The sequence below is a fragment of the Scatophagus argus genome, chromosome 4, assembly GCF_020382885.2.
Source record: "Scatophagus argus isolate fScaArg1 chromosome 4, fScaArg1.pri, whole genome shotgun sequence".
Classification (NCBI taxonomy): domain Eukaryota; kingdom Metazoa; phylum Chordata; class Actinopteri; family Scatophagidae; genus Scatophagus; species Scatophagus argus.
The window spans coordinates 14,110,559-14,136,121 of record NC_058496.1 but is presented as its reverse complement, the minus strand read 5'-3'; the positions used below and the strand labels follow the sequence as shown (position 1 = coordinate 14,136,121).

The following is a 25,563-nucleotide window of genomic DNA, read 5'->3' as shown; positions in this document are numbered from 1 at the left end:
CGCTTGACAGTCACTCAGCCAAATAAAGTTATTCAGCAGATGTCAAATTGAGCTCCAAATGTAGTTGCAGTTTTATGTAGTTTTATTTCCCACTTCTGGGCAGCACGGTGGTGCAGTGGTTAGCACTGTCGCCTCATAGCAAGAGGGTTCCAGGTTCGAATCCCGGTCTGGGCCCTTCTATGTGGAGTTTGCATGTTCTCCCTGTGCCTGCGTGGGTTTTCTCCGGGTTCTCCGGCTTCCTCCCACAATACCAAAAACATGCACATTAGGTTAATTGGCTACTCTAAATTGCCCCTAGGTGTGAGTGTGAGAGTGTGTGGTTGTTTGTCTTTGTGTGTTGGCCCTGCGATTGACTGGCGACCAGTCCAGGGTGTACCCTGCCTCTCGCCCGTAGTCAACTGGGATAGGCTCCAGCTCCCCCGCGACCCTGACGGATAAGCGGTATAGAAAATGGATGGATGGATTTCCCACTTCTGACATTTAAAAAAAACTTAATATAAATTAACTGTGAACAAATAAAACCATATTTTAAAAAGCAGCTGCTATATTATCAAGGACTAAGTTTCTTTCTTTTGGACAGCAAAAAACCTTTTCCTGTGTAAACAAGACAGTGGATTATTTTTGTATGAGCAGATCAAATTATAAATAGTTCTCTTCTGTATCCAGTTGATAATATGTTATTGTGCTGAGGAGACAGTCTAGTTAAATAATTGTTGTATTTACGGGAGAGGAGATATTGTATTCATATTTGGTAGATTTTAACTGCAAATGGTACATTAATGTGCCTTTGCAGGAATATTACACCAATTCAATTTTGTCATTGTCTTATGTTACTTGGAAGTCACTACATTAGCAATGTTTTAATGTGTTTTAATGGCGATAGAAGTTCTGTTATGAGATGTCTCATTAATTGACTTAGAAGTAAGAATAAGTCACAACTTAAAATTATTTGCTAAACTACTTTAATTGTGGCATTAAATTAGTCACATTTGCCCCCCCCCCCCCAAAAAAAAAAAATCCCAACCACATAGGGTATAATAGTTTATTTTAATTAAGCAATTTTATTTACAGTTAAACTTATTCACATTCTTAACATTTCATCAAGCACATATGAAAATCTACTGGCTAACACACATAAGGTTGTAAACATAAAATTTAAATATACAATACCAAAGAAATGTATTATTGCTCACAAACAGAAATTACACAATAAAGCAATACATTTGATTTAGTCATAGTTTACAACAAGTTTTACAAAAACAATCTTTGTGTTGTACATCAACCAGTTTTCACTGGTAAGCACTGTCATCAATAATACATCAGCCATTTTTGAAATGGCCAGTCCGTCACAGTAAACCAATTCATAAAGTTCAGGAACACTGAAATTGCTACAGGGTCTAATACTACCAAATACAGTGTATAATGCAAGTTGTTTGCTGCTTTCTTTTCTGCACATCCTCCAGCGCTGAGTATCAGCTTTGTTGACACACATCCCACAGAGCCTAAAAAGGCCAGAGCTGCCGACCGTGAATGACATGTCATCAGTGTTCTCAGATTCAGAATTCAGGCTTGCTTCACTGCTGCCCTGTCTCAAGACAGCTCCCTTTACTGTGTCCGCAGGCATGCAGCCATCTTACAAGCCACTGCTGAGATAAGAGCAGCTCCGCGACCGCTTCCCTCCTCCGACTGGAGGAAGCTGATCTCACAGTGAGGCGTGAGGTCCCTGACGATTTTGTGGAACCGCTCACGTAAACTGAGACAGAGAGACAACACGTTTAGTGTACAGAATCAGTCAAATCCCCATCTGTCCCACCTTCTTTTTCACTATCTCCCCCATCGTTTAGATATCCAATTGTCTAATTTCCTTACTCAAGTGAAGTGGGTTTTGAGAGTTGACTATAAGGAAAATAAGCATTCACTGCATTCCTTGCATTTCTTGCATGCAAAGCCACTCTATTGTTGTTTTATTCATTTACTAACAGTGATACCTTAGTTAGTCACAGAAAAAAAGAAACGTTGTCTATTAGGGTGAGCTTTTGCTTTAGAAAAAATAAATCTTATCACATAATTGCCTTATTTCCTTTGCTTAGCTGTGATATTCGAAAGTCTAAAAAAGGGGGCATTCCTCACCATGGGTGCAGTTTGTAGACAGATCCGTCAACCCCCACTGTGATCTCCAGGGATTCCTGGCTACGTCGCTCCCTCATCAGGTTGATCACGCCAGCAAGTCCTGCGCCGCACATATGAGCAGAGCGAGTGGAAACGCTCTCGCAGACCAGACGCACTATGTCACAGTCCAGCTCTGACGGCAGAACACCCAGCGAGGACAGAATATTGTAGATTTGTTTTCTGTCCCCAGTGTCACTGAAAAAAAAATGGCAAACGGCAAAAGTTTCTAAAAACGTTCTGTGTGCACAATGCATATTGTGTATAATGCTGAGTTTCATTTCTATGTTATTGTTATATTCTGCATGAAAATGCTTCCTCTTTGTACGCAGTATTCAAATATTACATGAGGCCTCTACAAACTGATCACATTGCATCCTTGAATTCCCTGCCAACACTGTAATATAATCTGATGTCCTCAGCAAACAGTTATCTAACATATTTTCCCTCTTAGCTTGTGGACAAATAATGTCTTAAGGTATTTTGTCTTTTGTCAGATTCTTTAATAGATGACATTTATTTGAAATTTATTCGGTGGACTGTAGCCAGGTGAGGATTCACTGATGCTCACCTCTCCACCTGTGAGACGTAGCGTGTCTCAAAGCTGCCACGTGTCTTCAGCAGCTCTGATGCTTCACCATTAAACAGCAGGTCTTCATTCACCAGCTTCATCAGGACAAGCCTGACCAGCTCACCCATATACTTCCCACTGATCAGTTTCTCGTAACTGCAAGAGGCAAGAGAAAGAGAAGAAAGAAGTAAATTTAAAAATAGAAAAATACTGAAAGGAACAAACATGAAAATGAACTCTAGAGAGGATGTCAGCATAATGATAGAGAGAGGAAGGTTATTCGTCTTAAAAAGCACATGAGCAAATGACTTTGTTTGTCGTCACGGGCTGGGAAAGGAAAGGAGAGTGGATGAGGATGCCAACGTCAATGCTAAAGAGGCTGAATGAGGCTGGCCTCAGCAGTTGTCTGTGTGAAGGTGCTGCCAGTGCAGTGCAAGGTAAACAGCCATTAGGCGCCACAGTCACTATGGCAAGCAGCAGAGAGGGATCATTAATCTGATACCACCATCCGCTGACTGACCACTGACGTATGAGGACTCTTGCCATTTACAAACATCCTCAGGAAAACAAGAGGGTAGCTTAGCAACTCCACAGACACCTCAGGTGAGAGTCAGGTGAGCACTGCCGCAGCAGGATAATTAATTCACAGAAACTTCAAGTAAATGAGTGAAGGAGTGTGTGGCACGTTTTAAATTACAGTATGAGTCTCTCCCTCTCCCTGAATGTTTGATGTTTGAAGTGCAGGCACTCTTTGACTCACAGCTGATGTCCGGGGTTAATCGAGGTCTCGTCTACCACCCTGTCGTACTCCAGTCTGAACTCCTCAAGCTCCCCGTTGTCTCCGAATGCCCCCCACTCTGTGTTCACACACATCCTTCCCTCCTCCCCTTCAACCAGCTCCACATTCCTCATCTCCTCCATGTAACACACATTACAACCAGTACCTGTTAAAAAAAAAGAAAAAGCAGAAAAATATAAATATTAGATGTGCTTGATGTGTTTGTATTTCTCTACCTGTAAGTGTGTTCATGAGTGCCTATCAGTTGTGCATTCATACTTGTGAGTGTTTAAAAGGACTTACCAACAATCATCCCCACTTCACAGCTGCGATCCTCGTAATAACAGGAAATCATGGTGGCTACCGTGTCATTCACCATGGCAACCACATCCATCTCAAATTCCTAAGTGACAAGACCAAATTACAATGCATTTAGAGTCATCAAGCTTCATTTAAGTGTTAACAAATCAGTCTCGTGTTGTTTATTAAGACTGAAAATAATAAACAGCAACTCACCCCTCGCCTCTTGATAGCATCTCTGAGTAAACCCACAACATTGTTCCCCTCTGCCCCAGAGGCCTTGAAGCCTTTGGTCCAGTTGATCAGGATACCCTGAGGACAGACAAAAAGACAAATCAGACAGTGAAGACTCTTTTTCCTGGGTGCAAAGGTTGTGAATGTTACCCATCACAGAACTGGTACGTACAAGTATAACATCCTACCTTATCAATGTCCTCGTGTCGTACAGGAAAGGAGAAGGTGAATCCCAGAGGAAGCTTCTTGTGCTTGATATGATGTTTGTCCAAAAAGTCTGACATACACTCTGCTATATAGTCAAATAGCTGCAGAAAGAAAGAGGAAGAGAGTATATAAGAGGAACTAGACAATAATTTATGCTAATTCCATTCTGACAGGTTCAAAATCAAAGCAAGTCAGTTAGAAAAATTCTTTAAAAATTCTTTTAAGCACTGTTAGGTAGCTTTGAACAGTCACCACAGGCTTTTAACAGTTACTATATCATGTATTGATACTGAAAAATGTAAATAAAAGAGTCACTAACCATTTCAGCAGTGCCTGTCATGGCATCTTCAGGAATAGAGTACATCTGGTTTTTGGTCTCCACCTTCCAGCTCCTCTCCTCATCTTCACCCACCTTCACCAGCATCACACGGAAGTTTGTGCCCCCCAGGTCCAGAGCCAGGAAATCGCCCACCTCTGTCAAAACATGCACTATATCTGAATGCACATATTGGCTTTACCTTCCTCTGACATCTACATGATTACCCCCAGCATCCCCCTCAAAAAAGTGATCATGCCATGATTGAAGAGCTAGTATCTACCTGATCCCTCAGGGGTGGAGCAGACATAAGTTGGAAGCATTTTGACGCTGGCCTCTTCATGTGTCTCTAAACGCAGTCCCCTCTCCATCTCACACCGCATCCTCTTCATGATTTCTTTAAGCTCTTCCTTGTTCAGCCTGAACTCTGAGAGGATCTGCTCTACCTGCAATGAGAGGAGAGAAGAGCAGGTCAGGGGCTGCACACAGATCAATTAACCATAAACTTCTCTGACTGTAGACCATATACACTGACACCATGCTTGTAAACCCTACTGTGAGTTTTCACTTATTTTGAAAAGATAAGTGAGGTTTCACTTTTGAAAGCAAGGGAAAGCAAGTGAGAGCAAAAAAAGGGAATCAGAGCACAGACAAATGAGAAACTATATAGAAACAATAAGAGAAAACAAACAACAAATTCACATCATAACAATATGAAACACTGAAATGCAGTGGAGAGGACTCTAAGTTCTGCTCAAGTACAGGACAAAGTAGCATCTGAACATCTCAAACAAGCTCCTCACCCAGAATTTCTTCTGAAACAACATGGAGCAGTCTGTGAGTAAAGACTATGGTTAATTCACGAGACAAAAACACAGATCCAAAGCAAGAATAAATGTACAAATAACGTAAGCCTACGCAGTCTTATCATACAGTAATTCTTACCATGAGGAGTTCATCACCCACAGAGCTGTGGCTACAAGGCATCTTCACCACCTGGTCGAGATGAGAGCTGACACACGGCATCTTTGCAGGTTTGACTAAATGAGCCTTTGTGTGTGTTTCTAGGTGTGTGGTAAGTGTGTGTCCAGCCTGTGTGTGTGCAGAGTCAGTGAAGTGTGAGTACCGCTGAAGGAGAGCCTCTGCTGTTTTTATGCTTAGGTGAAGTGGGCTGGCCAGACCAGGCGCAAATGCCCACCCCTTCCCAGATCTCACCCCATCTGGTGACCTGGGTTCAAATGTTTAAAAAAAAACCATCCCACCAAAAAAAAATCTATGCGATCTCATTTCTATGGAAAATCTTTATTATTGGGTGGCAAATATTCAAGCATATAACTGATTTTGAAGGTCTTTATATAATATATAGTCATATATTCAATCTATGACTGGTTTCTACATTTCTACACTGGTTTTTACATGTCATGGTTGAATATACACAATTATGTCGTTCCTCTGTTAGAAACAAAAACTTCTCAAATCAGAGACTAAGACATGCTGACCTATTTATGGATGTTCACAATAATTTTCATTCTGAACTACAGGTTTTATGAATCCAGTGTTACTGTTATGACGTTTTAAATGGGTTTAAAAATACTGATAATTAAACCTACCAGAAAGTATTGAACTCTGAATCTAAAAATATTGCTGCTATGTGTGCCAGGAAGACATCTGACAAGGAGCTGTTTCAGCTCTGTGAGGTTTTTCTTATTTAAAGTTATATGAACAAATATCACCAATATTTAACAGAGTAAAAGAAGATGAACTCAGTTCCCCCCTCTGCCAGGGTATAAACTATTTCAGATGGACTTTTAACCTGACAAAAAAAGAAAAGAAAAAAAGAGTCTAAAAAGGGAGATAAATTTGGTGAATTATTCATGTGGAGAGTGTGTCCTGTGACCTGTGACCCAGACCTCATCCAACCAGCGTAGGTTTTACAGCCCACCGCCATGACAAGTTCAATAATATTTGAACATGAACTCAGCATTTCTTTATTTAGACAATGCCAACATTCAAGGCCACAGGTTTGCTCAATGCGGGAACCTGAAAGAGTTACACATATATTTGTAAAATTAGAAACATTTCTAAAATTAGCAACGGTGAGGGATGAACGACCTCTTAAACTAACAATAGTATGCTGCAGGTGAAGGCCGTCTGTGCTTATCAGCTTCAGTAGTTTACCTGAGCAGAGGTCAGAGCTTTTCTTAGCTGTGAGGTAACCATGCCCCTCTACCCCACTGCCCTGATTGGAGACTTTTTCAGTAACTGATCCAGTCACACTAACTTAAACACACACATTTATGTAAAAATAGCAAGCAATTTGCCTTTTAAAATGTGCTTTTCTTCTTAAATATCCCCTTAAGTAGCTTTAAGTCTGGGGGAAAAAGAGAAGAATTTTTTTCATACATCATCACGTATATTCTAATTATTACACTGAAGCTACATGATGCTTGAGTAAAATGTTTAAACAGAAAATACCATGTTTGATGCAACATTATACTCTAGCTGTCTTGTCCTTCACTTTATACTATGAAGTGAAATCAATACTGCAGCCATGGGCCTATTTAAGGGGCTTACTGTACTTACAGACTTAAATATAGATAGATAGATAGATAGATAGATAGATAGATAGATAGATAGATAGATAGATAGCAACTATTTCATTCGTGTTCATGAACAGCAGTTGTGAAATGTAAGAAGCAGAGGACGACCACAGGGTCCAGCATACGACCTAAGCCATCAGTAGAATACAACCTTTACTTTCATGAGCTAAATCACAGCTTTGTTTCTTTACCTTATCCATCGTATCACGACGAGGATTAAATCCCAAGTGTCCTGCCGACCATCAGTCGTCTGCAGTGGAAGTTCACTTGTTCTTCCCAGGAGTTTTGGAGATTCCCAAGTTTCAGCTGTTACTGTGTTTTTACCGTCCGTGCATGAAAGTGTAAATAAAACGCTATCCTCTTATGGGAAACGAGTGTTATTGTATTCCTAGCACATTTGAGCTACATAATGTTCAGCACCAAGTCCCAAACACGTTTACATATCTGCTGGTAAACAGTGAAATTAAACCTTCAGGAAAACAAGGGAGAAGTGTCACAAGCAGCCTAAGGATTCATCTTAAATCTTCCAGATATTTAAGAGGGGAAAAAACCTAAGGATTCATCTTCACACCTGTAGATATATTAGATAAAAGTATTTGTCTTCATTCTTGCGGTTAACAGGTCCAGTTAATAATATCCGTAGTGGCGCACTGGATGTGCCATCAGCTCCAACAGTCAGTTTGTAAAATAGGTTAAAATATTACATTTACCATCCAACCAATCTTCACTCAAGTGATGATTCACTAAATTACACGAAGAAAAAATAAAAATACTGAGCAAACCTTCAGTTTGTAGCTGGTCTTCTATGCTAACTGTGTTACTTCAGCATCTAAACGAACCAAATCCAGTTCCAGGAAAGAAAAATTATTTCTTCCCCTGGAGCGGCTGAGCTGTCAACAGATGCATCTGAAGGCTTAGCGGTTTCCATGCCAAAACGATTTCAACGTGTTGCCTTGGAAATGAATTACGGGCACACTTCTGCCATGGAAAACACTTACCATTGAGTTAAGTAGCCAGGACGAAATTGTTAAATGGAGCAAAATTACCAGGAAAACATCAGTTGAGGGTGCCATGGTTTTGGTAGACAAAAACTTGAACTCAAACGGCCACCTCATACGGCCACCAAGCGATTATTATTATTATTATCATTATTATTAGCCTATCATTGGTGTTGGTGTTGAAAAATCTCATTTTTTTCCGCTGACAGACTGTATATGAGTTAACGATGAAATTTCTAAAAGCTTATAATACTCCCTCAGAAATGTCGCTTTTCCATCTGTCTTGTTTTCCAAAATAATTCATGTAAAAAATGCAATAGATGAGACAGCCCGACCTTAATTTTGCAAGGAATTAGTGAATTATTAATTATCAATTCATTAATTTGTTAGCTTATATGAAGGCCTATTTCCAGTCTATGATTATCAACATGAAAGGCAAATACGCATACAGTATGTAGTCTACTTTCCAGAGAAAACCACACGTTTTCATGAGGTCTCGCTTCAGCAAGCGGTTTAAACAGTTTTTTAATTTTATAATGCGTTTGGGGGAAAAAATAATATTATCGGTCTCCAGCTGGATATTAGACTATTTAGAAGTGCAAGACCCAACGATTGCACTAGCATTAAGTACGTTTACTAACCTTTACGCTCAATCGGAACTGCGTCAATAGCTTTGTTTTTGTTTCCGACGGAACCATTATCCCGCTGGACAGTTTAAGGATCATGACGTGGTGATTGGTCGCTAAACTACATATTGAAAACTAAAGTCCCCGGTAACAGTGTTGTGTTTAGATCGCCGGACTTCTGTTGTACACATTGATGAGTTTTAGTTCATGTGGAATAAAAAGTTTATTCGGTTGTTTTGACGGGAATCAAACAGTTTGCTGCTGAATTGTGTGGTAAGTAGCTGCGGCCTGACTACGACCAGATAGCATCTTTAGCTAGCAGTATGCTTGACTTGATTTCCGGAATGTTTGTAAAATTTAAACCGAAACTTGCACTATGATTGACGGGCTGTGGTGAGTTTGTACTACTCGCTGTCTGTTAGTCAGTTTGTCTTCGCCTGTAGAAAAGTTCTATTGTCATTTAAGTTAAGAACAGCATTCAATGTTTGGTTACCATCGTAGCTCATAACAAGGCGGCTACTTTCACTGGGATGCTAACACTTGTCAGCTAAACTTCACTCAAGTTTCTTTAGCTGAGTTGTTGTTAGCAGGGAAGCTAGCTGGCTGAGCTGGATAAGGGATAATGCTCTCATGTGATTGTTCTTGTGTGTCAGCTTTTAAATTAGATCAGAGGGGCCGTGTGGTTGTAGTTGCTGTGACTGACTGACCAGAACGGATCCGGCGACAGCATGAAGCTCTTCAGCCTCAGCGTCATCCACAAAGGAGCGACCAAAGCCAACCTCCTCAAAGCGGCCTTTGAACTCTCCTCCTTCAGCTTCTTTCAGCGCTCCAGGTGGGTCTGACAGATTATAACCATTAGCTGACCCGTTAAACGTTTTAAATGTTTTTGTTCTCATTTCATTATCTGTGAGCAGATAGCAGTGCGTATTCAAATGGTAACACTGTGCCCTCTTTCATGTATGTTGGTTTGGGTTTGCAGAATAGCGAACAGCATTTACTGTAAATAAAGTTGTCTGACTGTACTGGGATACTTTCATACCAATGACAGACTTGTTTTGGTTTATTTAGTGTTCAGGAGTTCATGACCTTCACCAGTGCCTTGATTGTTGAGCGGACATCACAAGGAAGCCGTGCCTCTGTGAAAGAACAAGGTAAAAATGTGCAGGTTCAGGCCAGGCTGAGGGTCATGTCAAGTTTCATTTTTGTTAACTCAATTTGAATTTAAGTTTTGTTTCACCTAAATTAACTCAAATAATAAGTGGGTGTGTGTTTAGTTACTTTTTGTTTGCAGTGATTTTATTGAAGCTTTGACTCTTTTGGCATTTTGTTTACCTTATTGTAACCATGTTAGTATCACACTACATTAGTCTTGTTCTCTCTAGGATTTGTGCTGCTCAGTGTGCATAATAGTACTAGACTACTACTACTACTAATAGAACTTTGAGTTCCTGTATGTGAAGCATAAACATGTAGTTAATGTTTACAATATGAGAGATGTCCTGTTGGTTGAATGATTTTATGAATAAATATATAAAAGCCAGGCCTTTGCTTCTTCTATGTGTGTCAACTGTTCTTACATAGACACAATGTGTGGTCCCTTGCTTTGCAATACCTTACAATGCTTCCTCTTTTTACTCACTCAGCATTAAACAGGATTTGAATTGCCAAAATAACAGATGTGTTTTATGAAGCTTATGTTGAAAAAGATTCATTATTTTTACTTTGCTGTTTCTTGTCTGTCTGAGTTCTCCTGTACCATAAGAGCAGAAATTTTTGTTATAACTCCTGTGTTTTATTAATGCTGTACATGCTTTTTCCTTCAGAGTACCTGTGCCATGTCTATGTAAGAAACGATAACCTGGGTGCTGTGGTCATCGCAGATAATGAATACCCACAGAGAGTCTGTTTCACATTGCTAGACAAGGTGTGAACAAAAACATGTAAATAAAGACATACATTTATAGAATTTTGACGTCAACTTCAACAATGAGATTGCTGTTTGTTTTTTGTTTTTTTTAGGTATTAGACGAATTCTCCAGGCAAGTGGACAGTATAGATTGGCCCTCTGGTAAACCTGAAACCATTAGCTACAAAGGCCTGGATATTTACTTGGCTAAATACCAGGTTAGTTTTTAATGTGCTAATCAGGAATCATCTCAAGGAGACCTTGATTTTTTTATGCTCTGAAGTAAATAGAAAGACAGAGGAATGAAGATGAAATTCATGAATCTGATTGTGGTCAAAGAGCTTGTTTATAAAATGATACTGCCAAATGATCAGCATGCAGTAGTAGTGTACCTGAATTATTGTTTTGATTTGTTTTGTTGTTTTCTCTAGAACCCCAGAGAAGCAGATGCGATGACCAAAGTGCAGGCAGAGCTGGATGAGACAAAGATCATTTTGGTAAAAAAAAAAAAAAAACAAAACAAAAAACACCTCCCTAAACTAAGACCCAATACTAAAAATAATCTTTTAATTTCCAAAATGTCATCCTCTTGTTTTTTTTTTTCCCATTTTATCACAGCACGGATGTAACACATGAAAAGCACACACCACCAGAGTACTAAAGTGTGGGGGCGAGAAACAGTTTATCTTCAGCCTCAAGTAGTTGGTCACCCAACTGCCACCATAAACTTAAATGGGAAAATAATCCACATAGTCATCTCTGTTACCAATGTAGGGATTTTATTGAGTTGAGTTGAGTTTTATTCAGATTGTGGCTCTGCAGGCCTGAAATTGCATGTAGCATTTCTAGATCTCACATCAAGTCAACATCTACACACTATTTCACGAACAACTATTTTGTTTCTAAAGCACAACACCATGGAAAGTCTCTTGGAGAGAGGAGAAAAACTGGATGATCTTGTGGCAAAATCAGAGCACTTGGGTAACCAGTCCAAAGCCTTCTACAAGACTGTAAGTACTAATGACTCACCTTAACACTGGACCAAAAAAAACTAATGGCTATTCACTGTTTTAGATGTCTGAGTGCTTGTGTGTTCATGTAAAACCTGCAGGCAAGGAAACAGAACTCATGCTGTGAAATCATGTGATGCCGCTGCCTTGTCCTCGTGGACACGCCTCTCTCTGCCTTTCCGCTTTTCCTACAACTCCCATCACGCATCTGTCACCAGCTCTCGACACGAAGGACAGAACAGTCTCTGTCTAATCCAGGATGGGGTGCCAGGATAAGAGCAAGAAAAGGTGGAAGGAGTGATGGGGCTTAGTCAGGGGAAGAAGTAACATTTGCATTATTTTTAACCTTTCAAAGGGTAAACATCTGTGCGGTTTTCAATACCAGCTGGGGACATGATAGTGTGACGTTGTGTTTTGGTGATGTATTATTGAAATGTCTTCAGGCCATTTAATGTTATTCAGATTCGGTCAAATCTTAATAGTTTGATTTCAAAGAGTATTAACCACAGTTGTGCTTCTGCTTCAAGGCAACTCGGACAATCTCACAGTCTTCATAAAATATGTCGGTTCAATTATTGTGTTTTTCTTGCACATGTAACCTCTGTTGCTCACTAGGTGGCCCTGCTCATTAACTTTATTCTTCCAGTGAGCCTCAACATTGAGGCCAACCCAAAAACTCCATTGTGAGCCAGGACAGCAAGTAGCTGCTTGGACATGTGATATCAGAATCTCACTGAATTTTGCAGTGACTTTGAAACATGTTTGCTAGACCAGATTTACTTACATGACTCCTTTGCTTTTCTTTGTCTTGTAGTGTTTAATGAAATCTTTAAACATTCCCGCTTTAGGATGAGTGTGTTATTAAGTGAAAATGCATCTTAAAGCTGATGATTAACTGGGAGAACAGTCCTATGTAAATGTTATGTTGTCTTATGAAAATGGTTCTCTTTAAATTTTGTCTACTGTAGCCATACTTTTCACTCTGAGAGCCAACATGCTAAAATGTGACCATTTGGGTCTCTGATGTCCAGGGCTCATCTGGATCTCTCAAACCTGGGATGGCTGACATTTTATCATCATATGTTTTGGCTGAGTTGATTATTCATTTCTCAGCACCATTTCTCAAGTTTCTCCTGAAATGGATGTAATGTTTGAAAAGAGAACAGACACAACTGATCTCATAAGTTGAGCGATTTCACTTCCCAGTCTTATTTAAAGACCCTTCAGACTTTTTTTTTTTTTTTTTTTTTTTTAACTTTACTGTCAGCACTGTTTGCTTTGCATTTAGGTATGACTGGGTAGACATTTCTTGACGGAACTGCTGATCAGTTTAAGATGAAGAGATGCCTTCGGTTGTGTATTTTAGACATCTGCTCGCTTCTTGCTGTATGTGTGTATGATTTGCTGATATACAACATCTGCAGGCTGCATTGATGTTGAGTGCCTGTGTGTGCGGACTTTTGAGTGTTTGTGATCTGAGCTACTCTTTCTGCTTTTACATTGTAAACTTTTGTGCAATATCTCGACAGACAGTTGGTGTGTGTCTCTCTTTAAAGTAAGGTGAATAATTTCTGTTACTCACAAAAGACAGTAAATTGGCCTTTGTAAATGCTATTCTCATGACTAATACCCATATTAAGTGTATCCAGGATTGTTTCTGATATTTGTTTTCTCTTCAAAAATTCCAGTTAAAGTGCTGAATTTGATAATCTGACAGATCTGTGAAGTTCTGCTATTTTCAGATCGTGTTTTACAGACCATTGTGTTAAACAGTCTGCATTTAAACGTTTTATCCAGATGTGGTTTGCAAGCAAAACAACTATCATCAATAATAAACTGTTCTTTTCTGTCTGTGTTAGCAGTTTTATTTGTTCAAACATTGGCTGTTTACAGAATGTGTAATATTGCTTAGATGTTCAGAAGGCAGCAATTATATATTTGGAGTCAGTATTCAAATAATACTTCAAATGTATGTGTGCTGTGCTGTTTTATCCCAGCTGACTGAGCATGCAAACTCCACACAGAAGGGCCCAGATCTCAACTTCTTCATATTTTGTAGGAAATACTGCTTTTTAAAAGGAAATGAATCCATGAAAGACCAGAGAGTGTACTTGTGAAAACCAACTTGCAAAATCAAGCAGTGGTGAGCAAGGAGGTGTTTTCAAGAAATATTAGCCCATCTGTAAGCGTAAAGTATTCCGAGTCAAAAATCGGCTTAGATGATTGACAGCCGGATATTAAAACACAAAACAAATCCATGACTGAGACAACTTTCGTCAGCAACTTTGTAGGGCTAACACAATAGAAAGTTGTGAGTGTCCCGTCCATGCAACCGAAAAAGTACGACTTCAAAAGAAGCACGAGAACGCAGCACGAGAAGCGCGTCCGGGCGCACAGCTGACACGAGAAGGCAACAAGACAACATGAAGTGATGAAGTCTGACCGCACAACCTCGAGAATGTGGACGGAGGTGAAAAACAACAGCAGGACTGTCATCGGCTCGAAGGTTAGAGGCAAGACGGGAAACCAGATTTTTTCGGTCTTTCTGAAGGGGAGCAAAACAAGTCTGTTGATCTAAGAGTGAGACTGTCTCGGGATTTGGCCCCACGTACTTTACGTGACACACAAAATTACTTACAAGCTAAAATGAGTGGCATGTTAACAAGGTTTTATCCTGGACTGAAAGCTGTTTCATCGCCTTGCTGCAGGAACAAGTGTTGTCTCGGGGCAAATGTTTTGTAAATATGTAGGTCGCTCGTATTTTCTTATCTTGCATGTTTTCCTTATCTTTGGGCCTGTGGTTGCCCGATACGCCCCGATTTTCCACATTTGGTGACTTCCTGTAGAAAGTTTCCCACTTGTTGCTGATCTAGCCCGTCTTTCTCTTGGCGTCTGTTGCTCTGTAATTGTATGAAGCTGCACAAGACAAGTATCTGAGCTGGGGGTGGTAGTGTGTCCTGTCCTGTCAGTGCCCTGTGCTCTACATTTTTGGTGCAAACATGAATGTTTTACTGCATTTTCAGATGGTTGACCCAGATCTTCTTACACGGCAGCTTTTACACACAGTTCAACAGAGAAATGGTGAGCTTGTATCTCCTCTATCTTCTCTTCCTGTTGTAGCTCACCAGGGAGGTTTCCATAGATTTATCTGGGTCACAATGCATTTACAGTATATTGTCTGTCTTGTGCATTTTAATAATAGTTAAAAGCTGATCTAGTATACATGGATGTCTTCCAGTTTCACAGTATATACATGCAAAAATAGTCTCAACACCAGATTACACTGTCTGATAAACAGGGAAGTCCACTTCAGGTAAATTCCATTTAGTATTATGTCATCTTAAGATGACATTCAGTCAAGCTAACTGTAGTTCTGAGCAACACACGAAAAAATCCCAAAGAAGCACAGCAGTATGCTATGTGCTACCAGCAGGAATGAAGGTGCAGTGGTGACAAACATGTAAGTTATTCAGTGTGGCGAGAGGAACATCTTGGAAACACATGAAACACCGTAGCCCCTGGTCGATGCTCACACACTAAAGGAAGAGGATCAGGAGAGCTCTTCAGATGAAGAGAAGCGGCTGTAGTGCGCCGCGGTCCTGTACAGAACTCCAGTATTTATAAATGACCGCAGATTTGAATCAACAACTCTAATCACATCATGAGCTAAAGCTGGTTTTGAATAAAGTTGCTGCATCCAAAATCAACACAGGATCTCAGGATTTTTCGATCCGATGCTATTTAGTTCATGTATCCTTCATCCACCTGCATATTCACACACATACACACACAGAGTCTTTTATATTGGCATTGTTGTCAAGTATTTCTGGGTTTTTTTTCCCCATGAAGGTTCAACTGCAGCTGCCACTCCTCCTTCTCACGCAGAGGACTCTTTAGGGAAGAGCAGCGGAATCATCCCTGGTAAGAAAAGTGTCATGTCTTTACAGACCCTGTAAGACAGATTTGTTAGATGCACCACCCTGAGCTAACAAAGACCTCCTGCATCACCCAAAGAGCCGAGACCCACAAATAGAGGGGAGTCAAGTTAGCTACAGCAGCCGCAGCCGAGCAGATTTAAAAAAAAAATCAAAACATTTTATTTGGCAGTTCTTTTTGGAGCATGAATGCAAAGTAATGGGGATCATGTCATTCTGTTCAAATTGCTTATGGTTATTTATGTTGGCCTTGTCAGAAATTGAGATTTTTCAAAAATACTCAGACTGGTTGTTTTTTTTTTTCACCCAGAAACATTTAATACTTCCATGACTCACGCTTCACCTCTGTGTTGCAGTTTTGTGTGCATTTCTGCTTCCAGCTTACCATTTGAACCATGTCCTAGAAAACTCTTGCACTTTGGAGTTGCTTCTGTGCAACTCCATGATAGGCCCAGAACATGTTTAAAGTTTGTAGGAACTTTTTTATACTTAAAACAATCATATAGGACACAAATAATCTCCAAAAACTGTGCACTTCTTTGAGGTTCATCTACATACTGTTCTGATTTGACACACGACCCATAGCTGCTCAGGATAATATTATGTGTATCAAAGTTTTGTCTTTCAATCCTGTTCAGCAGACCCGGACCAGACATTTAGAAAGGGCAGTGATATTACTCAGGCGTCAGTAATGCTCACTGATTTTATGAATCCATGACAGGAGTTTGCAGGGCTCTTAGAGATTTACATAAGCAGCCGCCTACAGAGAGACAGAAATTCGTAAAGCCCCGAAAAGATACTCAAATAGCTTTTTCTTGCAGAGTGTGCAATGTTTTTGATATCCACCAATCAGCCACAATATTAAAACCTGATTGGCTGATTGGTGTATAGGACTGTAGTGAAGCTGGGTAGTAAAATGAAGAGCATGTGTATGCAAATGAGCATTTACATTCCAAAGATATATCATTTTTGTTTGGCTTTTGTCTCAGGTAAAGAAACTATTTCAGAACTACTTCCTGCAGAAGATAAAACACACGGTGAATCGTGTTGCACTTGCATGTGTCCTCCTGTTCTGTGTAGTTTCAGTGTGTGCAAATAAACATGTGTATGTATGCTTTTAGGTGCAATTGCTGCCACAGTGTTTATTTCCTTTCTCCTTGCTCTCTACGCTGTCCTCTGGAAGTGCATGGTGTCACCGCCAAAACGGTAAAAAACAAACGCAAGCCGTAACTCGATTTTGCTGGAGCTTCAGTTTGATTTTGTCGACACAGCGATCTCACAGACTGCCACTAGTTAACCTGTCTGTTTGCGTCACATGTCTGAAGCTTTAATCTCGCAGCTGTTTTACTGCGGTTGGTACTCATTTGTGTTTTCCCTTTCAGAAAGCACAGCAAGGTGAGGGTTAGAGTACAACAGAGGACTTCAGTGTGAGGACTGTCTCCTGTTCGGCAGGTCATTTTGGATATTAATGGTGCGGACTAAAATCTGAGAGTGGACTTTGCTCTCAGTCAGAGAAAAGTGCCAGAGTGACAGAGTACTACAGAACATCTTCCTAATAGAGTCAAAGATCAAACCGCAAAAAATCGGACTCGACTAAGTGGAAGCGTCACCTGTGTCTCTCAGCTTTACTGTCTGCTGGAGATTCCTGTGAGTCAAATGTCATTGACACATGACACATGACAGGTCAGGTTTTGCTGCTTTTTTCTGTTTCTTTCTGTCCACCGTGAACGCTGCACTACGGCGGATCGAGGCAGCTCAGGCCACAACTTGCTCTAGTGACCAATAAACTATGAGAGAGAGTGTGATATATTTAGTATATGTATATTTTGCATGTTTTGTTTCCATGATTTGACTTCTTCCTGTGTCAAATGGACATGTCCTCTATTCTGGCTTAGTATTTCCTTGTAATATTTGAAATTACATAATGGCATGAGTAAGTTCCATTTACATCCATTTTAATTTGTCCTTGTTTTGGCTGCCAGGATGTTCAGGACAATCAGCTGATCACCTCTGCTTGAGTGCTTGGACAGCATCCAGAAATGGATTTAGATTCTGTATTTTATTTGTCCTCTGTTATCTTGTTTGAAATTGATGTGGTTTATTAGCTTTACTCAGGATATTGTAACTGCTGTATGACCTTTTTTTCTGTCTAATAAACTGTGACTGGTGGTTTTTCACATTCAGTGGACTGTGAACAGAAATGAAAAATAGTTGTGGTGATAATGCGGTCACCCAGGCCAGGTGCACACGTCAAGCAACTGGATTCATTTGCTGTTTGTCACATGCTGCTTGAGCACAGCCACATCACAGCACGTCTGACACCTTTTTTGTTGTTTTCAGAACCAGTTCTGCGACTTATAAAAGAAATGGGGTTAACTGAACCAAGTAATGAGTAAGGAATGTGGGTTGGGAAGACTGTCAGAGATTTGGCTGAATTTATCAGAGCAGGGATACTGTAACAGTGAACTGATTCCAACTTGATGAATGAGATATATGAATCATTTGAACTGCCCAGGCTACTCATATGATAGTACTGTTCAGTGGATGTGTGGATAGTGTTGTTCACAAAAGGTGCACGGTGGCTGCATCGTGAGCTCTGTTAGTCTGGGATTACATTTATGTGACAGATTTTCTGCTATAAACTGGTTCTGTGTGTTTCTTAATGAAGCTGCATGTTTTTATCTTTTTCTTTTTTTTTTTTTTTTGGAAACACACAAGGCAATAACACACCAGATAAATTCACTTCACATGAAATTGCATCACTTACAACAAATATACGTTTTGATATCACATGCTTATCATGGTGCAAACGGATTTTTTATCTGTTAGTCACTGATGAAGGAACATCATTATTATTATTATTATTATTATTATTATCATTAAATCACTCAAAATAAGGCACTGTGCTGAAATAAGAAATGCATTTTTATAACACCATAACAGTAATGTAAAATTTGAAGTTTAAAAAAGGAAATGATGCACACGTCCAGCTGCCTCATCAGTGCCAACAGTTGCATCCTGTAGATAACATCTGTAGTTCCTCTTGTGGTATACTTTCACTTGGAACAACACCAGATTATTTTTGAACTGCATTCCTGCAGACAAACTCATGGGTAGTGAAAAGCTCCTTAGATTATCTGCTGTGTGCTTTCTGCTTCACATACAGCACGTTATAATAAACTCTGCAGGCTACATTTTTCCAGTCAAAGCTGCAGATATACATTATATCTTAAGATCAAAGCATCTATTTAAGGTATTTCCACTCTTGACATGGAGACACATGAGAAACATGAGGCATAACAATATGCAACACTACGTGGTTCCTGCAGTGCCAGAAGGTTTGCTGATTTCACTGAGCGGGACTTGTTGTGCCTCAGACAAATACTCCTCCTTGGTCTGAAAATAACTCTTATTTATGATGCATGTGGTTTGTTGAAGGGCTGGTTGGCCACAGAGTGCCGTGACTGACTGTGGACAGTACTCTGCTTGAAACAGCACATTGGAGAGCGACAATGCTGTAGGAGAAGGCTGTGAACCTGGAGATGGGAGTGTGTTCAAAGGCTCAGCATCACTCTGTGTGGTTTCTTCATTCAGCGGAGGCCTGCTATCCACAATCTCAATGTCACAGATGCTGCACTCCTCAATCTCCAGAGTTTGCCTTTCACAGGTCTGTACAAACATGCAGAGGAGATTCATGTAAATTAGATATAACAGCAGCGCCATATCTGCTGAATTAGTGTACACAAAAATGTGTGTGAGCACAACTATGCCAGCTAAATTAGCCAGGAAATGGATCTGCTTTGCTATGCAGCACAACACCCATTTCCAGGGTACAATTTTACATCTTTACTTTCAATCAGACTCATAATTGAAATTATTTCTCTTTAAATTTTATGTAAGTCTGTAGGGGGTTATGGTCATTTGCCCAGAGAGACATATTCTGATGCCATATTCTGTATTTGACACATGATACATGAACAATATCCAATGTGGCAACTACTGAATTTTGTTTTTCATGCACTTAAAATCTGTTTTCCACCAACAAATTATACTTATTAATTATAATTATTTACTTATTTTGAAAGCTGATTATTGAGTTGTTTTCTGATGGTTTATTTACATTCATGTGCAAAACACTAACATGTAAAATTCAGTTTCTTATACATTATCTCCGTGTGCTGATTCATGTCAGTGGGTGAGTTTGCTGAAATAGTTGAACATTTCTGTGCTCTCTCTGTATTGTGTACAAAATGAATCTCATGATTAGAAGTTGTTTCTTCCTCATGCGTGATTTGACAGTTTAGGTGTTTTGTCTGTACCTCATGCAGGAAGCTGTCTAATTCTGGAGTTTTGATGTTCATTCCAGCAGGATAAGCAAATATCCCCTTCAGCCCCCTCCTCAGCCTAGAGGAGAAACAGAGCAGAGGCTCCAGGCCATGTTCTGCAGGAATGAATGTTTAAATGAAGATTTAGGGATCAGGTCTCTGAACTCACATTTTTCTTTGAGGCCACAGGAGAGCGGTGCAGCACAGCAGCAACAATATGGGAGTCAGTATCTTCGTCAAGTGAGCCAAGTCTACCAGAGGGCACAGAGGACGAGCGGTTCACATAATCAACTGGTAAAATTCAAGCCTGTTCAATGGACTTTTATCCAAGAGAGAAAAACCTGGAGCTTACAGTCGGCCTTGGTCCTGATTGTGATACTGGCAGGTTGTCCAGGCCCCTCCTTAGTGAGAGCTCTCACAGAGAAAACATACTCTTGGTTTGGCTGCAGACCCCTCATGGTCACAGACTTCCTCTGAGGATCTGCCACTGACACGTTGAACAGATCTACGCGTACACAAAATTACAAACGCGTTTCATTGTAATGTAAGAGCGACTCAAACCAAAGTTTATCTGAGGTTACTTTGAATGACCAAATAATGTATTGTTATATCCTGCATATTTTGTTTTTTGACGGAGAGGGAGACCGAGAACAGTGAAGTTTTCCTCTGCACTCACTTGCAGCATGACCTGACAACGTGTGGGAGGCTACTTCCTGCACTGTAACCAGGTAACCGGTGATGAAAGCAGGATGAGCCACGTCATCCTCATTGTAACGCCACTCCAGTGTCACAGATGAGGAGGTGCTCTGAACAGGTTCAACCAAACTCGGGGAGGGTACAGATTCTGAGGCAACAGAAAAAGGTGGTTTTGAGGAAGGAAGAGAGATAAAAATCAATTATAATGAAAGCAACAGAGTTCAAGCAATAAGCAACAATGCAACTTCCCCAAAAGCTTCAATTTGATGGTTGCTGTCTTTTTCTCACACCTTTTTTTTTTTTTTGGTGTTTGTGGTTATTATCATATTAAACGTGCTCTTGTCTTCACAGACATCAGTCAATAAATTTAAATCAATAATTTTTCATTCCCTTCTTGTCTCTTTCCCCTCCTGCTTAATCATTTTTGTGTATGTGACAAACAGGAAAGACAGTGTCTTGAAAATAGATGACATCTAGAGCCTCTGATGAAGACGTCCTGTCTCAAAGGTTTAGCTGCCACACCTTATTCAAAGATTCATTTTTAAGCATGTGCTCAAGATCTCATCTCCCACGCAGTGTGTCCAGTAACACACATCAGTCAGTAATGACACTCACCGAGCTCTTGTGAGTACCCAGTCTGTATCTCCAGTAGTCTGTGTCCACTTTTTGTGCATCCATAGATATTAAATGTGTACCTGCAACCTGCTTTGAAGTTTTCTGTAAAATAAAGGTATATGACAGTGACTGACTGACTGAAAATAGGAACAAAGGGTGCAATGACCACTAAAGGAAAACACCTAAACACAAACTTACCAGCAGGTAGGGACAAAGTGTTGTTTCCCTCTGGCACCTTCATCCACCTCAGAGTACAAGGCTCTGCATTTCCCAGAATGCACCACTCCACAGTATAGCCACAGGTGGCTGTGTCCTGCTCATCCCAGCACAGTTTAAAACTAGCAGCTGTGCCACTGCTCACCCGCTTCAACACTGGAAGGTTTTCTAGTCAGAGTGAAAGGTTTTCTTTTAGGGTGAAAAACCTTCACCAGCACTGAAGTATTCTTTGCCTCACTGTTACACCAAATCCCTTTAAGTCACATTTAATCTTAAAATGATTTTCTTGTCACCGTGGGATGATCTTAAAAAACTATAGAAATCCAAATGGACAAAAGTCTGTACACAAATTTGTGAGACACTCAGCTGATTGAGAGATCCTGTAGGTACACAAGCTTAATGACAGGAAAAATACATTGTTGGAATAAGTTCAATTTTCAGGTAAGTAAGTTTAATACCGCACATTAGACGTGTTGTCACAGAGCAAAGGTGTTAATTTCACAAGCTGGAGTTCAACTTAAAACAATCTCAGCTGATTCTCGTTCACCTCCATCATCTCTCTGTGGGATGGTGATGTGAGTGGGGATGGTGGAGCCGCGTTGGAGAACAGCACTGACAGTGAAATCATATTGTCCCGAACCGATGAGGACCTCTGTCTGGGTTTGTCCACTGTCCTTCCGTTTGGTGCAGTTTTGGCCTTCCTGCAACCACTGAACTACGTAGCCTTGAATGTTCACCGTGGTTGCTGAACCAGAAACATGCTGAGAAAAAAGGAGGTCATGAAAGCTGGGGCAAAGCTCATGCAGAGGGACATTTATTGCCCTGATTAAATCAGACAGAGTTTGTTTGCTATCACACCAATATTTTTGCCAAAGTAAAACATTTGGAGGAAAGCAGACAAGCTTAAATCTTACTGGAGTCCATAACAGTGTAACTTGACGGCTGTTAGGGTCAGATAGCTGCTTTATTCTCCTCCATACATCCAAGGTGACCAATGGATCTGAGGAAAGCACATGATGATTATTACTTTAAGATATCACCGGCATGGGTACCAATATACTGATCGTAAGGCTGTGGTACTACTACTGGTCTTGCTTTGAACCAGTTCTGAGGTGTGTAGGACCCGTCTGGTGGGGTCAAATGTTCCTGCTTTCAGTAAAGAATGCATGAAGAAAGAGAGGGAACTGTGGGAGGAAGATTATCTTTCTGGTGGTTGTGTTGGGCAAAGTTGGATCTCACCCAACAGTGTTAATCTGAATTCACGAAAAGCAAAGAGTAATTTATTGCCTGATTCAGTGGCAGCCTGAGATATATTAAAATTATTATAATTCTTTTTTATCTTATCTCGGTCTGAGTCTGAAAATGTGCAGGAATACAGCATGTACACACCATACTATCCTGGTATTACTCACGGGTTGGGAAGGATACGGGCCGCGTCCACGCTCCCCAGAGTCTGCCATTGACAGAGCAGCGTACCCTGGTGGAGTAGCAGGTGTTGGGGAGTAGATGTTCCACTTTGACTTGGCATGTACCATTTGTACTACTGCAGCTCAGCTGTTGCAAGCACACGGGTGGACAGTTGGAAATAAAAACATTCACCAAAATGTCCAGCTTTGATTGGTGCTGTATGAATGTTTTAGTTAAACTGAATTAAAGTCACCTCGGTGGTGCTGCCTGGGTCTGTGGTGACCTGACAGAGGAGGTTCAGTTGAGTTAAGTTCCTGTGTATGATCCAGGATACGGTGGCGTCTGTCACCCCAGGGCTCACTCTGTCCCACTCCACAACAGGAAACACTAATATGAAATCCACACCACATTGTCACACATGCATATGTAGGGCCATATTAAATTCATATATGCAAGCTGCTTAAGTCTGTAGGCGTTCAAATATACACTGAAAGTGTTCAGCAACATATTCTAAATTCTGTTTGGATGTGTTGAGACCTCTGACCTCTGTCAGAAATGTTGAAGCTGTAGCTCTCTGTCTCCTCTCCCAGCTGGTCCTTCACCACCACACTGATGTTGTATTCCTCCAAATGTGGGACAGCTGGGAAAGTGCAAGATGACTGCTTGCAGTTGATGGGAGCCTGGTCTGAGTTCCTGTGTTTTTAATAGAAAAGGAGGCACATCCAATAATGGTCTAACGTTTTTTTTTCACATTGTTATACTTTGAAGAACAGCACCAAATTAAGTAAACATGAATTTTATGATTGAAACCTTGTTGTTTCCCTTTATTAAACAAATATCAATATGCCATATCAAAGAAATCTCCCATGACCCCATCTGCACAACGAGTCTGACCATGAGAGTGACATTTGGCAAGAGGAAATGATGTTCGCACACATGGCAGCATCAAAGAGGGAGCTGAAGCGGTATTTACAGAAACAGTGCCATCTCTGCATGACTTTCTAATGCTTGCTTATGTTTGCTTACTCTATGTGGAGGGTGTTGGTTTGCTTGTTACGGTCGTGTGGGTGTCGCTTTCTGCCTGAATCCCAGGTGCAAGTGACACTTGTCATGTCTGAGGTCACACAGCTGAGGTTTCCAGGCTTCTGGGTAGGAACTAAAGCACACACAAGCACACACAAGCACACACGCGCGCACGCACACACACACGTAAAGGTTTTTGTTATGGAAAAAAAAAAAAATTAATATTCATTAAAAATAATAAGGATTCAAACTTACAACTGACGTAGTTCCAGGATGACCGACTCAGCTTGCCTGTTGTATCACTGCAGCTGAGTGAATGAGCTTTAATAAAAGTTGTTGGGATGGTTAAGTTGTCAACAGAGATAGACTTGACGCTGTCGCTAATTCTGATAAGAGGGTATTCATAGTTACTGAAGGTAATTCTGGTAATATTGACTCCTCTTGGGGGAACACAGCAGAACATGGCACTGGTGCCCTCCCTTAGCACCCGCTGGAAGGGGAATATTTGGATCTTTTCCGTTGCCTGGGTTCCTACAGGTCACACAGAGTAGAGTTTAGTCTCATGAGCATCCGCCCAGCACTGTGAACAAGCAGGGGTGCTGTTAGAAATATCTGTAATCTGCACATGAAACTTTCCTTGACATCACCCCTCAGCACAGAGTCTTCATGTATCGTTAAAGCAAAGAGAGAAAATATTTCACTACCTCCTGAAATTATTAACAAAAAGAATTTTATATCCATCTAAGTCTATTATTCCTCGGTTTTGTGTATGATGTATGTTGCAACAGACATTGGCAATGACTGCAACAGGCACCGCAGCAGTTGAGAAACACAGATGTAAAGATAGGTGAAAGGGAAGACGGAAATGACAGAGGCCTCACTCTTGTTGAAAGAGCATAGACTAGTGTTTATATGATGTCCTGGTCTTAGCAGTGAAACAGTGCACACAAGCAGCTAACCTTTCTGTGTATACTTGCTTTAGTTTTAATTGTGTGCCTTCGCAACTACAAATCAGAGTACAGCAGCATCATCTCACCATTGTTGGTTATCCAGTTGCTCCAGGGACTCAGAACAGACTGATTATAGAAACACCGTATCCTGACTGAGTGATCGACACACTCCAGAGGCAGCTCAGAGGTCCATGTCCACATGTATTCATCGGAGTCCACGGAGAATACACTTATATTTCTCTAGAGTAACAAAAAACAGAGACACGAGTGTCACAGGAGCTTGTGATTGAAAGTGGGATAATAAATACCATAAAATGACAGGGAAGCAACTTTAAGAAACATGAAATCCAGACAGCAAAACTTTTAGTACTCACATTGTAAATAATAATGTGGTTTTCAGTGCGGCTGATCTGGATCTCGTAAATGCTGCACTCTAAGCGACTGTGGTTTACCAGCCAGCTCACCATGAGGGTTTGCTTGTCATTCACAGCCTGCAGATGGCTGATGCCCGGCTTTGGCAGCTGCCAAACTGTCACACAGTGAAACTCATTGCATGAGAAGTTCCAACATATTTAAGGGCTTTTAAAGAGATGAAATCGGACTCACCAGTGTCAATGCAGAATCCCCTCTGATTCTCAAAAAATATTAGATACAACCCGAGCAAGTTAATAAATATTCTGTAAC

The 25,563-nt window shown here is 40.6% G+C and overlaps 4 protein-coding genes across 5 annotated transcripts; 2 read left to right on the top strand and 2 right to left on the bottom strand.

Moving 5' to 3' along the window:
* Positions 1–1,028: 1,028 nt before the first annotated feature.
* Positions 1,029–5,704, bottom strand: gck (glucokinase (hexokinase 4)). Its single transcript, XM_046388006.1, has 10 exons — positions 5,518–5,704; positions 4,856–5,018; positions 4,576–4,730; positions 4,238–4,357; positions 4,032–4,127; positions 3,819–3,918; positions 3,498–3,681; positions 2,738–2,893; positions 2,131–2,364; positions 1,029–1,753 (listed from the first exon to the last, which is right to left on the bottom strand). The coding sequence occupies exons 1-10, from the start codon at positions 5,596–5,598 to the stop codon at positions 1,606–1,608; spliced, it is 1,437 nt and encodes a 478-aa protein (XP_046243962.1). The 5' UTR covers positions 5,599–5,704; the 3' UTR covers positions 1,029–1,605.
* A 3,154-nt stretch (positions 5,705–8,858) lies between these two features.
* On the top strand, positions 8,859–13,563 carry ykt6 (YKT6 v-SNARE homolog (S. cerevisiae)). Its single transcript, XM_046388008.1, has 8 exons — positions 8,859–9,069; positions 9,450–9,628; positions 9,865–9,947; positions 10,620–10,720; positions 10,816–10,920; positions 11,134–11,199; positions 11,611–11,712; positions 11,814–13,563. The coding sequence occupies exons 2-8, from the start codon at positions 9,525–9,527 to the stop codon at positions 11,847–11,849; spliced, it is 597 nt and encodes a 198-aa protein (XP_046243964.1). The 5' UTR covers positions 8,859–9,069; positions 9,450–9,524; the 3' UTR covers positions 11,850–13,563.
* osmr (oncostatin M receptor) lies at positions 12,942–25,377 on the bottom strand. The gene is made up of 15 exons (XM_046388004.1): positions 25,254–25,377; positions 24,966–25,119; positions 24,185–24,460; positions 23,933–24,062; positions 23,451–23,599; positions 23,160–23,293; positions 22,912–23,053; positions 22,047–22,499; positions 21,482–21,667; positions 21,284–21,385; positions 20,649–20,816; positions 20,325–20,477; positions 20,142–20,223; positions 19,967–20,051; positions 12,942–19,316 (listed from the first exon to the last, which is right to left on the bottom strand). The coding sequence occupies exons 1-15, from the start codon at positions 25,344–25,346 to the stop codon at positions 18,960–18,962; spliced, it is 2,664 nt and encodes an 887-aa protein (XP_046243960.1). The 5' UTR covers positions 25,347–25,377; the 3' UTR covers positions 12,942–18,959.
* Positions 14,080–17,825, top strand: sb:cb288. Of its 2 annotated transcripts, none has more exons than XM_046388010.1 (5): positions 14,080–14,218; positions 14,736–14,793; positions 15,562–15,633; positions 16,769–16,853; positions 17,030–17,825. In XM_046388010.1, the coding sequence occupies exons 1-5, from the start codon at positions 14,144–14,146 to the stop codon at positions 17,076–17,078; spliced, it is 339 nt and encodes a 112-aa protein (XP_046243966.1). In that variant the 5' UTR covers positions 14,080–14,143; the 3' UTR covers positions 17,079–17,825. The 2 variants fall into 2 exon arrangements, with proteins under 2 accessions (XP_046243966.1, XP_046243967.1); XM_046388011.1 differs by lacking the exon at positions 14,080–14,218 and adding an exon at positions 14,317–14,458.
* Positions 25,378–25,563: the final 186 nt, after the last annotated feature.

Excerpts from the sequence above, each read along its gene's own strand:
- osmr (XM_046388004.1), bottom strand. The coding sequence starts at position 25,346 with ATGGTGAGCTGGCTGGTAAACCACAGTCGCTTAGAGTGCAGCATTTAC. Across the intron at positions 20,478-20,648 it reads GTTGTCAGGTCATGCTGCAA|ATCTGTTCAACGTGTCAGTG; the intron begins GTGAGTGCAGAG and ends GTGTACGCGTAG. Across the intron at positions 20,224-20,324 it reads AATCAGGACCAAGGCCGACT|ACTTGGCTCACTTGACGAAG; the intron begins GTAAGCTCCAGG and ends GCCCTCTGGTAG.
- gck (XM_046388006.1), bottom strand. The coding sequence starts at position 5,598 with ATGCCGTGTGTCAGCTCTCATCTCGACCAGGTGGTGAAGATGCCTTGT. Across the intron at positions 4,731-4,855 it reads CTCCACCCCTGAGGGATCAG|AGGTGGGCGATTTCCTGGCT; the intron begins GTAGATACTAGC and ends ATGTTTTGACAG. Across the intron at positions 4,128-4,237 it reads GACACGAGGACATTGATAAG|GGTATCCTGATCAACTGGAC; the intron begins GTAGGATGTTAT and ends GTCTGTCCTCAG.
- sb:cb288 (XM_046388010.1), top strand. The coding sequence starts at position 14,144 with ATGAAGTCTGACCGCACAACCTCGAGAATGTGGACGGAGGTGAAAAAC. Across the intron at positions 14,219-14,735 it reads GGACTGTCATCGGCTCGAAG|ATGGTTGACCCAGATCTTCT; the intron begins GTTAGAGGCAAG and ends CTGCATTTTCAG. Across the intron at positions 15,634-16,768 it reads GAGCAGCGGAATCATCCCTG|GTGCAATTGCTGCCACAGTG; the intron begins GTAAGAAAAGTG and ends GTATGCTTTTAG.
- ykt6 (XM_046388008.1), top strand. The coding sequence starts at position 9,525 with ATGAAGCTCTTCAGCCTCAGCGTCATCCACAAAGGAGCGACCAAAGCC. Across the intron at positions 10,721-10,815 it reads GTTTCACATTGCTAGACAAG|GTATTAGACGAATTCTCCAG; the intron begins GTGTGAACAAAA and ends TGTTTTTTTTAG. Across the intron at positions 11,713-11,813 it reads CCAAAGCCTTCTACAAGACT|GCAAGGAAACAGAACTCATG; the intron begins GTAAGTACTAAT and ends TAAAACCTGCAG.